At 33.6% G+C, this 13110-nt stretch overlaps 3 protein-coding genes across 3 annotated transcripts; 2 read left to right on the top strand and 1 right to left on the bottom strand.

Moving 5' to 3' along the window:
• Nucleotides 1-3123: 3123 nt before the first annotated feature.
• LOC126686003 (uncharacterized) lies at nucleotides 3124-3999 on the bottom strand. The gene is made up of 2 exons (XM_050380011.2): nucleotides 3491-3999; nucleotides 3124-3402 (listed from the first exon to the last, which is right to left on the bottom strand). The coding sequence occupies exons 1-2, from the start codon at nucleotides 3911-3913 to the stop codon at nucleotides 3337-3339; spliced, it is 489 nt and encodes a 162-aa protein (XP_050235968.1). The 5' UTR covers nucleotides 3914-3999; the 3' UTR covers nucleotides 3124-3336.
• Nucleotides 3925-11552, top strand: LOC126685995 (uncharacterized). Its single transcript, XM_050379999.2, has 5 exons — nucleotides 3925-4011; nucleotides 8832-8983; nucleotides 9204-9870; nucleotides 9965-10705; nucleotides 11324-11552. The coding sequence occupies exons 3-5, from the start codon at nucleotides 9274-9276 to the stop codon at nucleotides 11417-11419; spliced, it is 1434 nt and encodes a 477-aa protein (XP_050235956.1). The 5' UTR covers nucleotides 3925-4011; nucleotides 8832-8983; nucleotides 9204-9273; the 3' UTR covers nucleotides 11420-11552.
• Nucleotides 6333-7542, top strand: LOC126686005 (uncharacterized). The gene is made up of 3 exons (XM_050380014.1): nucleotides 6333-6530; nucleotides 6619-6688; nucleotides 6903-7542. The coding sequence occupies exons 2-3, from the start codon at nucleotides 6631-6633 to the stop codon at nucleotides 7502-7504; spliced, it is 660 nt and encodes a 219-aa protein (XP_050235971.1). The 5' UTR covers nucleotides 6333-6530; nucleotides 6619-6630; the 3' UTR covers nucleotides 7505-7542.
• Nucleotides 11553-13110: the final 1558 nt, after the last annotated feature.

The following is a 13110-nucleotide window of genomic DNA, read 5'->3' as shown; positions in this document are numbered from 1 at the left end:
TTTGAACTCAAACATCTCAACCAACTCTAACCAATTCTACTTCAGGAAAGTCTCCAGCCAAAAACGTTAAAAGTCAAGTTTCAAAGCCCTCCAAACATTAAAAAATGCCCTGCTAAACAGAAATATTTAAACAACAAATAAAATGAAGCTTTAGCGAAGCACAAATTACTTCTGATTCTTTTATAGAATCAGACCCTTACTTCCATTGCATATGCAACTTTCCTGACACAAAAGTCTATTGACTGATCATATACTATTAACCTATGTAACACGGAAACGTTTCGGACACATAATTTATTTTTACATGGGAAACCTTAAATAACACCTTAAATAGCAGCCACGTTTACCCCCTCGGCCCTCAGCCGAGCAACGGCCAAAGCTTTTAGATAATCACATTCACGGGGAATCCATTTGACCTCAACTTGGAGGGGCGCATATCCAGCCTTAAGCCAGGACTCTGTTCGCAGGTCCATAACCTGAGTAGTGGGCGGTCCATCCTTGGCCGGAGTGAAGAAAGTGATGGCATGTTCAACAACAGAGTGGTCATGGTTGATAAGCAGATTATCAGCTCCAATGACCAGAGAGGCGTGCGGTGGAACAGCCACAAGTGTCCTCTTCGGCTCAATGAACCCATCCTCATCCACCATCGTCGCCTTGCCGGGAACAATAAGCGGGATTGCATAGGTGAGACAGCAAGGGCGAGCATAGATAGAACCAGAGACGCTGGCCACGTCCGCGTGATCCAAGAGTTTAATACGAATCTTGGCCACTAATCCGGGTTTCATAACAGCAAAGCGTAAAAAGATTTGCAACGGAGAAACATCTAAGCGAGGTCCATCGTCCAGATGACCGAAATACTTGGCACCCGGGTGAAGTCGGTACTCGATAAGACGGTTATTAAGATAAGGAGCTGATCTCTGAAACAAGCTCTGCCAACTCTGTTACCAGGACCAAATACTTGGGCATCCTCGCAAATGTGAAGATCAGGGCTATCACATTGAACTATAGGTCGATCATCGAGAGTGAGAGCAGTGGAAATGCCCGATTCGCAATCACACATATAGAGTCGATCGACATTGTCCGCGGGACCATACAGAGTGACGGTGTGTCGATCTTTTGCTTCGCTAGATAGATCGACCAATTCAGCGTCCGCGTCCCCTCTCTTCACCTTGAAGACACAGTTGCCAGGATCCTCACTGAATTAAATAAAACCATTTAATCTGCCTTTCAAATTACAGGCCTCCGGAGCAATATCTTTCCTGCGCTTGATGATGAGTGAATACAGATCCATGACTCTTCGCCCGAACGTGGGCGGATGTTTATGAGGAGCGCTACATAACGGTTTCTCATCGCAATTTCTTGTTTCAGAATGATTGAACATAGCAATATTCTGCAAAGAATCAACACACCTCGGAGCCGGACACTCGTAAAAATCTACATCAGAATCTTCTTCTGGGCACATAAGGTATGCACAGCCCTGGGGGATAATTGAATGTTGGAGGAGATAATCTGCAAGATTGTCATATTCTGTACATCGATCCTCGTCATCTGATGCTGATGACGAACTCATGCTTGTGTCTCAATTTTTGAGTTTTACACAAGAAACCCTATTTTTCTTAGAATATTGTTCGGCCGAGGACACTTATAAACCCCCTTTGGCCATGCATGATTGAAATCTTAGCCTGATTTTTTTCTTTTTCCCCAAGACTTTATTTCTTTTATATTTTAAATAAAAATATTTTTTATTTTATTTAGATTTATCCCCTTAAAAACCCCTCACCTTTTACCCCCAATTCATTTGCACCCTCACATTGTAAAACCACCAGATATACCTAAATTACGATCTTTCACTTTCAATTGCACCCTCAAGCATTAAATTGATTTTTTTTCACTTGAAAAAATAGGTTTATTTTTGTTTTAAATAAAATATTAAGTCCTATTTTAAAATATATGCTAAAATTTAAAGTATTAATTTGAATATTTTTCAAGTAAAAAGAGGTCAATTTAATGCTTGAGGGTGCAATTGAAAGTGAGATGTCGTAATTTGGGTATATTTGGTGGTTTTACAACGTGAGGGTGCAAACGAATTGGGGGTAAAAGGTGGGGGGATTTTAAGGGGATAAGCCTTTTATTTATAAATGAACTTTTTATAAAAAGGGAGTAATTGTTTTTATATAATTGGAAAAGTAGAATACTTGTGAGAAAAATCGAACCCACGATCTTGACAGTTTGTTGTCAAACATTGGTAAAAGGAAATTTTTTAACTATCCTACCTGTAGAGAATAATTATATGAATATAATCACTAATTCAGTTTGCTACTTTATTTTGTAACTTAATTTTAAGAATAACCTGACATTGAGAAAAAAAACGACGTTTAACCCATGGTTATGTTGTTTCATTGTTCTTTCATTCGATACGGGCAATTCTACTCATCAGAGCAGTAGTGGCAGAAGAATCAACGATATTATCAACTTTGATACGAATATTTTCACTCGTCGAAGCGATGACGATGACGGAGGAACAATAAACTCGTGTTGAAGACATCCAATCCACGGTTGAACTATATGCTGTTTGTTGTGGTTCAGACCCAAACATATGACTATCCATTTTTTAATTTTTTTTTTGAGTTTTGGCCTCGCTGCTGCTTCAACTTCTACTGAAACTACTCCGCTTTTCTAAAACCGTCTGGTTCATAGTTGTATAAACAAAGATTATTTCTAAATGGATTTATGATTTTTACATAAAAAATAGAGTAATTGTTACCAAATAGTAAAAATTTACCGTTTTTTCGATTTAAGCCCAACCTTTAAAACATCTTAACTAATAACACAACCTTTCATTATGTGTCGTATATTAGCATAAATGTCTAAACGACGTCGTTTTGGTCGTCAGTACGATAAATAACGACGTAATTTTAACAAAAAAAAACACAAAATACATACCGGGCTATAAAATAAAAAGTTTGAAAAGGTTGGTCTAATGGGTGAGACGTTTTAAAGGTTGGGCTTAAATAAAAAAAAACGTTAAAAGTGGTGCTATTTGATGAGATTAACCCTGAAAAATACCTGTATCACAATTTTTAAAATTTTGTAATTTCATTTATTTTTTTACATCTATATCACTGATTTAAAATTAGGCGATTTTCATTTCACATACCCGCCAAAATTTATGTCCTTTTATCATGTCCGCAATAGCTACATAATAAACTTAAAAGAGAAATAGATAGTAACAAAATTGATAATTTTAAAATAACGTGATAGAATCATAGATCTAAATATTGAATTTATTTACAATTAATCCAAATTTAAATTTATAAAATCCACGTCCTATGTTTATTAATTCCTCTGCCTATGTCTCCTCCATGGGACTACTACCTGCTTAAACCCTTCGTAAATATTTGTCTGCAATCAAAAAAAAAATAAAAAAAAAATTAGCAATTAAATTAACATTCTCAATAAATTTTCAAATTTAATTACAAAATTGACCTACCAGCAAATGAGATTTTGAAGAAGATGAAAAATTAATCATAAGAAAACTAGATTTCCTCGTTATCTCCTTACTTCTTCCCCACCGCCCAGACCCAAACATAACTCTCCCTTTACCATTACCTCTCGTATAGACCTCAATATCATCAACCACCGCGTACGACGGAGACGGACTATCCAACACCGTCAGCCTCGGTGGCAAATCTAAGCACCTGGCGACGGCTTTACACTTCTCCGATTGATTTTGCTTCCGTCTCGGCTTTCCCGGCGCTTCCTCCCATTGAAACGGAATTGAAGCTCGATTACTGATCGGCGGCGTTGACGATAGGTCTGCCGCTAGTTTGTCCTGCTGGTGGTTCTGATATGGCTTGTTTGGAAACGAAGATAAGGAGAGTTTGGGTGTACGATTAGGGCTTGTCTCGATCATGATTAAATTTAGGTTAACTGAAAATTTACTGTTTGGTTTGGTTTTTTATAGACGATGAAAAAATGCGATAATGGTGAAGAAACGCTCTCGTTCACGAGGTAATGGCTTTATTTTTTTATTTTTTGGTTTTATAGAGATGGACTAATGTTGTGAATGGTCCCCACATTTTTTACAATTTTTTGAATTTTAGTAACCAACTTAAATTAAACCGTTAATTGTTTAGTTTTTTTTCACGTTTATTTTTTTCTTATCAAACGAGACAAAGATATCTCACCGGAAGTTGTTTTTATTTTATTTTTATTGGAATAAATTATTAATTTTAACGCACCAACTTTTGTTTTCAAAAAATTTAAACACGTATGTAAAACTATAGTTTATAGGTCTAATTACTTAAAAAAACCATCACCTTTAACTTTTTTTCGTTTATACTCTCATCTTGTAAAAAAATCATTTGTACCAAATTTTGGGTTTTTAGGTTTCATCTCTACCCAATACAAAAATATACTTGACAATTTAATGAATTAAAGGATGCAAAAATTAAAAACAATTAAATAAAAGATTATATCATACGTCTAATTAGTATATAAATATAATTTGGAGGATTATCTTAATTTTTTTTAAGTGAAAAGAGGCATTTTAGTACATTTGGGTAGAGATGAAACCTAAAAACCCAAAATTGGGTATAAATGACTTTTTTACAAGGTTAGGGTATAAACAAAAAAAAAATTGAGGTTTTTTTAAGTAATTAAGCCTAGTTTATACTATAGAAGCTAAAGATTAAACTCTTTTTGATATATTTTCTCCATTGCGTCGATAAAATTGAATTAGCTATTTAATATATATTTTTAATTGTCAAAAGTTGAAAGTTAGTTGAGATTGTTAAAATTATAAATTATTATTATAATTATTAAATAAATTAAAGTTTATAATTTTATTTGATATTGATTCCTTTTGTTTAACTATTATATAGATGTGCTTCATATCCATATGATGGTAGTAATAAATAAATAAATAGAGTAATATTTACATTATAAAGAATAATATATTTATTGAAGAAATCTATTTCAACACATAATGTAGTGTTAAAAAGTCATATCATTAGATTGTCACCAACACCAATCATCACCATCGATGATGAATTTGATGTGGATTTTATGTAGATTTAAATGGATTCTATATTATTATATTCATATCAGATTAATAATTTAAAATTTAAATATTACTTAATGTGTATTTTAAATGAATGTATGTAATTCTTTCTTTTTGATGAACTGTAGTTCTTATATTTTTGTATCATATCAACAAGTCAAATTTTAGGTAGATCAAGGCGATTTCATACGTAGTCATGTGAGATCTACAATTTCAAATTTAGGTGGATCTGACATGGATAGTAGTTGATCTAAGTAGATCTTTTATTGGTGTATTCATATCAGATTAACAATTTCAAATATTTATCAAAAAAAAAAAAATTCAAATAAGAAATAGTAGAATATTGTAAAATTGGCTAAATCCAGTGATTTTGAAAGATTTGGCTGTAACTAACACAAAACGTAAATGTTTTTTATTTTTTTGTGATGAAACATTTTTTTAAATTTTATGATAAAAGTAAAATGAACAACTCTACTAGAACGGACGAAGTGTTATTGTCATTTTTAATTTTATTTTATTTTGAAGTACAAATAAAAATATTACAGATTTTACCGTTTAAAGGATATGATCAATATAATTTAAAAAAAAAGAATTTTTATGTGTAATCTTTACTCAGTATATAATTTAAATTTAAATTTAATAATTCATCTAAACAAAATAATTTTAAAAATTAAATAAGTTAATGTATTTCTGTCAAAAAAACCTAAAATTTAAACATCCAAATAAATGTTTTAAAACTTAGAAATATAAATCTTTTTTTCTTTCAAATGTGTATATTTTAAATTTTACTAATGCATCATTGATTTTGGGCTAATAATCAACCACGGACCCTGACTTTAGAGGTACCTTACGCTAAACCCCCTGATCAAAAAAAAACTGCCGTAAACCCCCTAAACTTTACCTAATGATCAGCTAAACCCCTTTTACCCTAAAACCGCCCCAAAAAACCGCCCCAAGCCCTTTATTTTCTCAAAAATACCTAAAATACGGCTAATAATCATGGACGGTCCTCGACCTTTGCACTAAGCTTCCCTAAACCCCCTCACCTTTCAAAAGCTTCACTAAACCCCCTGACCTTTATGGCGGCGCCATTCACGGCCCTTCTGGAAAAAAAAACACAAAATTGCGGCGCCGCCAACGATTTAATCGTTTGCATGCGTTTTCCTCGCCACCTGTCGACCCACGTGACCTGTCCTCTGTCAGTTGCAACAGTCCCTCCCTCTGACATGTCGGTTGACTTTTCAAATTTTAAAATCAAAAAAAAAATTAACCGCTCGGTAAATTTTCTCTCTCTTTCATCTTCTTTCTGACATACTCTTTCTTCTTCATTATATTTGTTTTTGAAATCAGTCTTTTTCTATTTCCCATCTCCTCTGACCTAGACGTTTGTCATCGTCGTTTGGTTGCTCTTCATTTTTTCTCGTTCTGTAGTTCGCCTGCGTTGTATTTCGAGGAAGAACAAATCCGGGTATGAAAAAAAATGGTTGATCAATTTTTGTAAAGTTACTGTCATATGCACACTTTTTTGGTATTGATATCTTTATATGGTAAAACAGGCTAAGAAGATAATGGGAAAAGAAAAGATCTTCTTCGGCAGTGATGAGACGAAAGGGAAGAAACGGCCAGGTTCGAATTTTAATTTTAGTGTTTAGGGTAATTTTGTTGGTTTTTGGGTATGTGTTTTTGGGTACTTGAAATTGTGATTTTAGGTTTATTGTAAATTTTTAGGTTTATGGGTATGTTTTTTTGGGGGAGTTATTCTCAAGTTGGTTGTAAAATTTGTTGATTTGTTTTGCATAATGTCTGTGAATGAATGTCTCCATATTGTTTGTTTGAACAGCCCGTACTGTGGAAGTGGATTCTCAGATCTTGGAAATTGTTCTGCACTATGATGGAGAATTTGGAGAAGGTGGTTATTTGTGGGGCGACGTGTGTGCAAGATGTTTTGACATTTCCCAACTGTCACTGAATAGGCTTGATTTGTGGGCCAAAAAAATTGGAGTGAAGGGGCTGGTTATGTATTATTGGAGGCAGCCAGAGTTGGACTATCATCGAGGGATAAAACCTCTTGAACATGATAGAGATGTTGAGGAGATGGCAAGGGCTGCACTAAAAGAAGGTGTGGTTGATGTCTACGTTCGATATTTAACCTCTGATGATGTGCATAATTTGGTGCCTGAGAGTGGACCCAAGTTAGAATTGAAAGAAATTGAAGAAGATGGTCCATTTGAGCCAGTTGAAGATGGTCCAGTGGAGGCAGTTGAAGATGCCGCGGGAGTTGAAGAAGGTCCAGGTGATGAATTATTGTTGCTAGAATGGTACGGCACTGAAGATGAGGGCCAAGTAGAAGCCTTGGAAGTGGAGATTGCTGCTGCTGAAGGCCCATCTGATGTGGCTGAAGGTCCAGAAGAAGGGTGCAGCAAAAAACAGAAGAACAAATAAAAACGAAAGAACAAATAAATGTAGCGTTGTTTTGTATTTCCGGATATTGTTGTTATTTTATTTTAAAACACTTATATATTTTTTATATGTGCTATTTCATAATTTAGCATTGTTTATTATTTCCTGATATGTTGTTATTTTATTCAAAGACACTTATATGTTGGAAATTTTATAAATTTATTTTTAGAGAAATGAAATACGTATGGTTCATGCATGACCACTGTCTTTCATTCTTATACTTTTGTTCACATAAGGTCCCTGACTTTTTAAAATGGATTGAGTAGTGGACCCTGATATTTGTTACGCTGGACAAAAAAATATACATAAAACATATAGAACATACATTACTTACACTATTTACAGAACATGTAAAATATAATTCGTAAAGACATATAAACAAGCATAAAAGTAAGATTAATAATTGACTTCATTAAATATTCAAACATTTCAGAACGTTTAGAAAAAAATTACATTAACATCCATCTTCACCAAAATTAACCCTGAACAAGAACAAAAACAAGAACCAACCCAATCTAACCAAATCTAAAGTCATTATCTAACCAAATCAGACATAAACCATCCAAATCATACTTAAACCACCAATCAACTCAACTAAATCAAACCATCCAACCGAAAACTTCCACCCGCCGCCGCCGGTTTTTTCCGGCCACCACCGTCCATTGCCGCAAAAAAAATTATTCAAATAAAAACTCATTTAATTTTAAAAAATAAATAAATAATTATTTTTAATTTAAATAAAAAAAATATATTTTTTTTAAATTAATTTTAAACCCACCATGGTGGGTCTGCTCTGTGAAGCAGACCCACCGGCGCGGGTCTGCTGCAAAGAGCAGACCCACCGCGGGTCTGCTGCAAAGAGCAGACCCGCGGTGGGTCTGCTCATTGCAGCAGATCCACCGGCGTCGGTGGATCTGCTGCAAAGAGCAGATCTACCGTGGTGGGTCTGCTTTCCGGTGAGCAGACCCACCTCTGCTCACCGGATTGAAAAAAAAAATTTATTATTTTTTATTTAAATTAAAAATAATTATTTATTTAATTTTTAAATAAATTTAGGTTTGATTAGATTGTTTGGTTTGATTTGATTGGATCGGTTTTAAGTGTGGTTTGATTGAAGCTGTCTGATTTGTTTGTATTTATTTACAGATTTGAAGGGTATTTTGGTCAATTTATGCGAAAAGGGGTTTAGCTAATTATTGGATAAAGTTTAAGGGGTTTACGGCAGTTTTTTTTTTATCAGGGGGTTTAGCGTAAGGTACCCTAAAGTCAGGGTCCGTGGGTGATTATTAGCCTTGATTTTGTAACTTAGACCGGACCAGACCAAACGACAGGCACCGAATGGTACTCAAAATGCTGACAAATGTTTCTTCTTACTGGTCATTTGAAAAGTTGATATTGCATGCACTCAACTTTCCATTTTGGTGGGATTTCAAGAACAACTTCATCTTCATCACTCATCAGGTACGAATCTGTTTATGTTTTTAAATACTTTCAGAGTTAATTATCAAAACAAAAAATACTTTCAGAGTTTCGGAATAATCTTTGACCACAAGAAACCGAACCATGCATCAATTCATAGTAAAGATTAGACTTTTCTTATGCTGTGTAAAGTTTGATGATTTTCTTTCATTTTTTTAAAAATACTCTTACTATTTGAATTTCTGTGGTGCTTTTTGATTAGATTATCAAGGATTATATAGTTATCTTGGACTGTCTTAATTTTGTGGGTTGATTTGATTATCTAAAGAAGAATGCAATTGGAGGGGGCAGTCGACAAGGAAAAGAATAGAGTTATATTTGTTGAATCTGATGGGGATTTTGTTGATGTTCTCTTTACTTTTCTCACAATGCCTATGGGAGAAATTGTTAAGCTCATGCGTAAGTACCAACAAACAAAAACAGTAGGCTGCATGGACAATTTGTATGCGAGCATTGAAAACCTTGATTCTAAGTGTTTCAGCAATGAAACATGTAGAAAAATGCTGCTAAATCCTGCGAACGGAGCTGCAACTCAGTGCAAGAAACTAAAACCTCAAATCAATGATACGAAAACTTTCGAGTTCTTTTCCTGTGAGAATTTTTCTAGGTGCAGATTGGTGAGTCAATATGAAGGTACTATTTGTGACTGTGGAAAAGGAATGTGTTTGTATGCGCAATTTGACAATGACATTTGTGGTTCTCAAAAAGATGGTGGTTTTGTTAAGCGACTCACTAGAGTTATGATTAGTGATGAATTACAAGTGATGCCTCTTTCAACTGCATCCGCCTTTTCTTTCCTTTCCAAGCTTGGAGTTATCGATGGGAATGCCATTGCGGGGAGGACTTTTGACATTGGATCAATCCATAAGGTAATTACCAGCTTTCCTCTTGTGGATAATTAGACATCTGTATTTCGCAAGTTCACAAACTAACCTGCATGCATGCTCTATTGTTTTCTCCCAGGTTGTGAATTTGCTGAAAAGCTCATTAGTGTCTGAGACATCCTTGACTGAAATTTTATTGAAGCCAAACGAAATACCTGAAATAAGCAAGAAAACCTCGAAGCTATACAGTTTCTCTCTTAAAACTAAATCGGGGGATCAATACACATCCAAAGGAAATGACAAGATCCGTATTAAGCTGATGCTCAGCAAATCAAACAAAAAGGTTTGTTATGCAGAAGCTGGTGAAGATTTTGTTGATCTACTCTTCAGCTTCCTTACTGTGCCACTTGGTTATATATTGAAAGAAATGAATGGTGCTGTTTCAAATGGATGCATCCATCATCTATACAATAGTATCGCGTGTCTTGACGTTGAAACATACTTCAAGTCGGATTACCACAAAGAGATTTTACTGTCTCCCAAGGTTGCTCCTAACTTGGGTTATGAGAATCAGCTACTGAGGGTAGAGGAAGCTGTTCACCCAGAATACCACTCCGTTTACAGTCGAAATAAACTAAGATTTTCGATTGACAAATTATCTATTCATAATGATCCAGTCCATGTAAAGGATCCTAAATTATCTGATAAGGTAGCTAAAACTAGTGGAGGATTTGTGATGATGGGACCAGCAATGTTTACAGTAACTGATGATCTGATTGTGACACCCATATCCATTGTATCAGGAGTATCTATTTTGAGTAAATTGAAGGTGCCATTCACTGACCTCGAGGATCGCTCTGTTTATGTGGGCACTAAGGAGGTATTTTTTTATTGATTATCCAAGTTCTGAAACTTTTCATAGCATATTTCATAAAAAAAATTCAAGTATAACCTTTTTAGGAGATCATTGGTGTTGTTTTAAAGTAAATATGTAGCCTAACTTTGTTAAGACTGTTTAAATTAAATGATTAACCATTCATTCGCTTTAGTTTTGAGACCTGCAGTACTATGCATCTCTATGAATCAATTTCATGTTTTTCTTGAAGTTGAAAATCTTTTTGAGCAATTCGAGTCTCGCCAAGGGGACAAAGCAATGTCTGGACTAGTACTTTGGTCATGCTCAATACTCTAGTTGAATTATAAGTCGCGTAATTTGGATATGTACGTCGATGGATGCTGACATTTTATGGAGAATCAATGTTGTCTATTGAAGATGTTAGATATCCTTATTACTTGTTCTATGAATGATAACTCTGCTTATCTGTCTATATATGCATAGAAGAAAAACCATCTACGTTAGTCCAAAAACAAAAGTTCTTTGATATATTGTTGAACATTCCACATATGCGTGATGCTAGCTAGTATTGCTGTAAATCCTCGGTAAGCCATATTTATACATCATTCTTGCTAATCTCCTTTTACGTGCTTGGTGTTGCAGGCTGTGCATCTCATGATAGCTTCTTTTATCTCGGAATCTGCTTTAACTGATACTTCCGTCTCCCAAATACTCAAAGTTCCGAAACAAGAATCATAAGCATTTCATCGGTCTTCTAATGCTGGAAGTGAACAAAAGCTGTGTTTGCGTATGCGCAAGTTTTTGCTGCTTTTGCAGTGCACAAGTTTTTATCGTTTTGTTGGTCATTACTTATGGAGACTACTGTTATCAACTTTCCTATGCATTTTGGTATTAATTTATAGAGAAGATAACAAAAATATTCAAAAAATAGAAGAAAATAACAAAAATGTTAAGTTTGTTGAAATATTATATGAGCACCTCAAAAAACTGAAATTTTACATTTAATACCTTCCCAATGAGGATGCAACACATGGCACACTCAAAACAAGTCAAAAAAAGTCAAAAACGCGTCAGAATAGGTCAAAAACGCGTCAGAAACGCGTCTGACATGTGTCTGCCACGCGCATCAGAGCTGTGCACCAATCACGCGTCAGTTTGTCAAAACTATTCAAACATGTATCATTTATGTATCCGTTATGTATCAGATATGTATCAAGGACATATTGATTATTATTTTTTCATTTTTCTTTAACAAAAATAAATAAATATATTATTAATATGTATTATTTATGTGTCTCGAAGGTGTATGTATAATATATTTTAAATTAAAAGATATATGTATCACATATTTTAATTAAAATTCACGCATTAAATAATATCAATAGCCTCTTATAATAATCCATCAATTTTAATATAAAAATTACAATGTATAAATTATACATCAAACATGTATCTATAATCTATCATAACTTAACATTTATGTTATAACAAAATTACAGTTTAAAAAAATTTAGTCTGCAATGTATCATAAGAGGGAATGCTTTACTCATGTTCTCATTTTCTAACACTCTCTCGAGCATAATAATTAAATTGACTTGTGATCAAAGATGAACTAGCGTTAACATATAATTATCACTTGTATGGGCTACTCCACTAATTTAAAAATCGATTGATGTATCTACGATGTATCAAAAATGCATCGGTAATGTATTGTTGATGTATTTATGATGTATCAATAATGTATCTATAATGTACCGGTGGTACATCTATGACGTATCAGGTGATGTATCTATAATGTATCATTGATGTATCCGATATGTATATACATGATATATAAATAAAAAAACCTAATAACAATATAATGTCGTCATAAAAGTTATTATTAAACATTACAGAATACCATCCTAATCAACAACTCTATCTTCCAAATATGAGGCCAACAAACACTGCAATACATAGGTGATACCATCATCATCATTCATTGAATTATAGTAAACAATATCAATAAAACCCACACTATAAAATTTTTGCACTGTTTCCGAGATGTATCAAATATGTATCTAAAATGTATCCCGAATGTATCGAATATGTACAACATGTAATAGAAAAACTTATTTTACTATTAAGTTGGTTACTATTTTGTTTATTTTCAAAATATTTTATTTTATTTTAATAGCTATATGTAATAATACTAATCGAATTAACTAAATTTTTAAAATATAAAACAAAGCGATTAAATTAGTCGTATGATACAATTATATCAATAATAATAAAAAAAAGGTTTGAACGATCTAATATGTATCGGAGATGTATAAAATATTTATCGAAGATACACAAGTAATACGTTTTTAATACACTATTTATATACAATACCTCAAAATATAAAAATATATAACTGATACATCTTCAATATATAAACAATGTATATC

This window comes from Mercurialis annua, linkage group LG6 (assembly GCF_937616625.2).
Source record: "Mercurialis annua linkage group LG6, ddMerAnnu1.2, whole genome shotgun sequence".
Lineage (NCBI taxonomy): Eukaryota > Viridiplantae > Streptophyta > Magnoliopsida > Malpighiales > Euphorbiaceae > Mercurialis > Mercurialis annua.
This window is presented reverse-complemented; position numbering and strand designations above follow the sequence as displayed.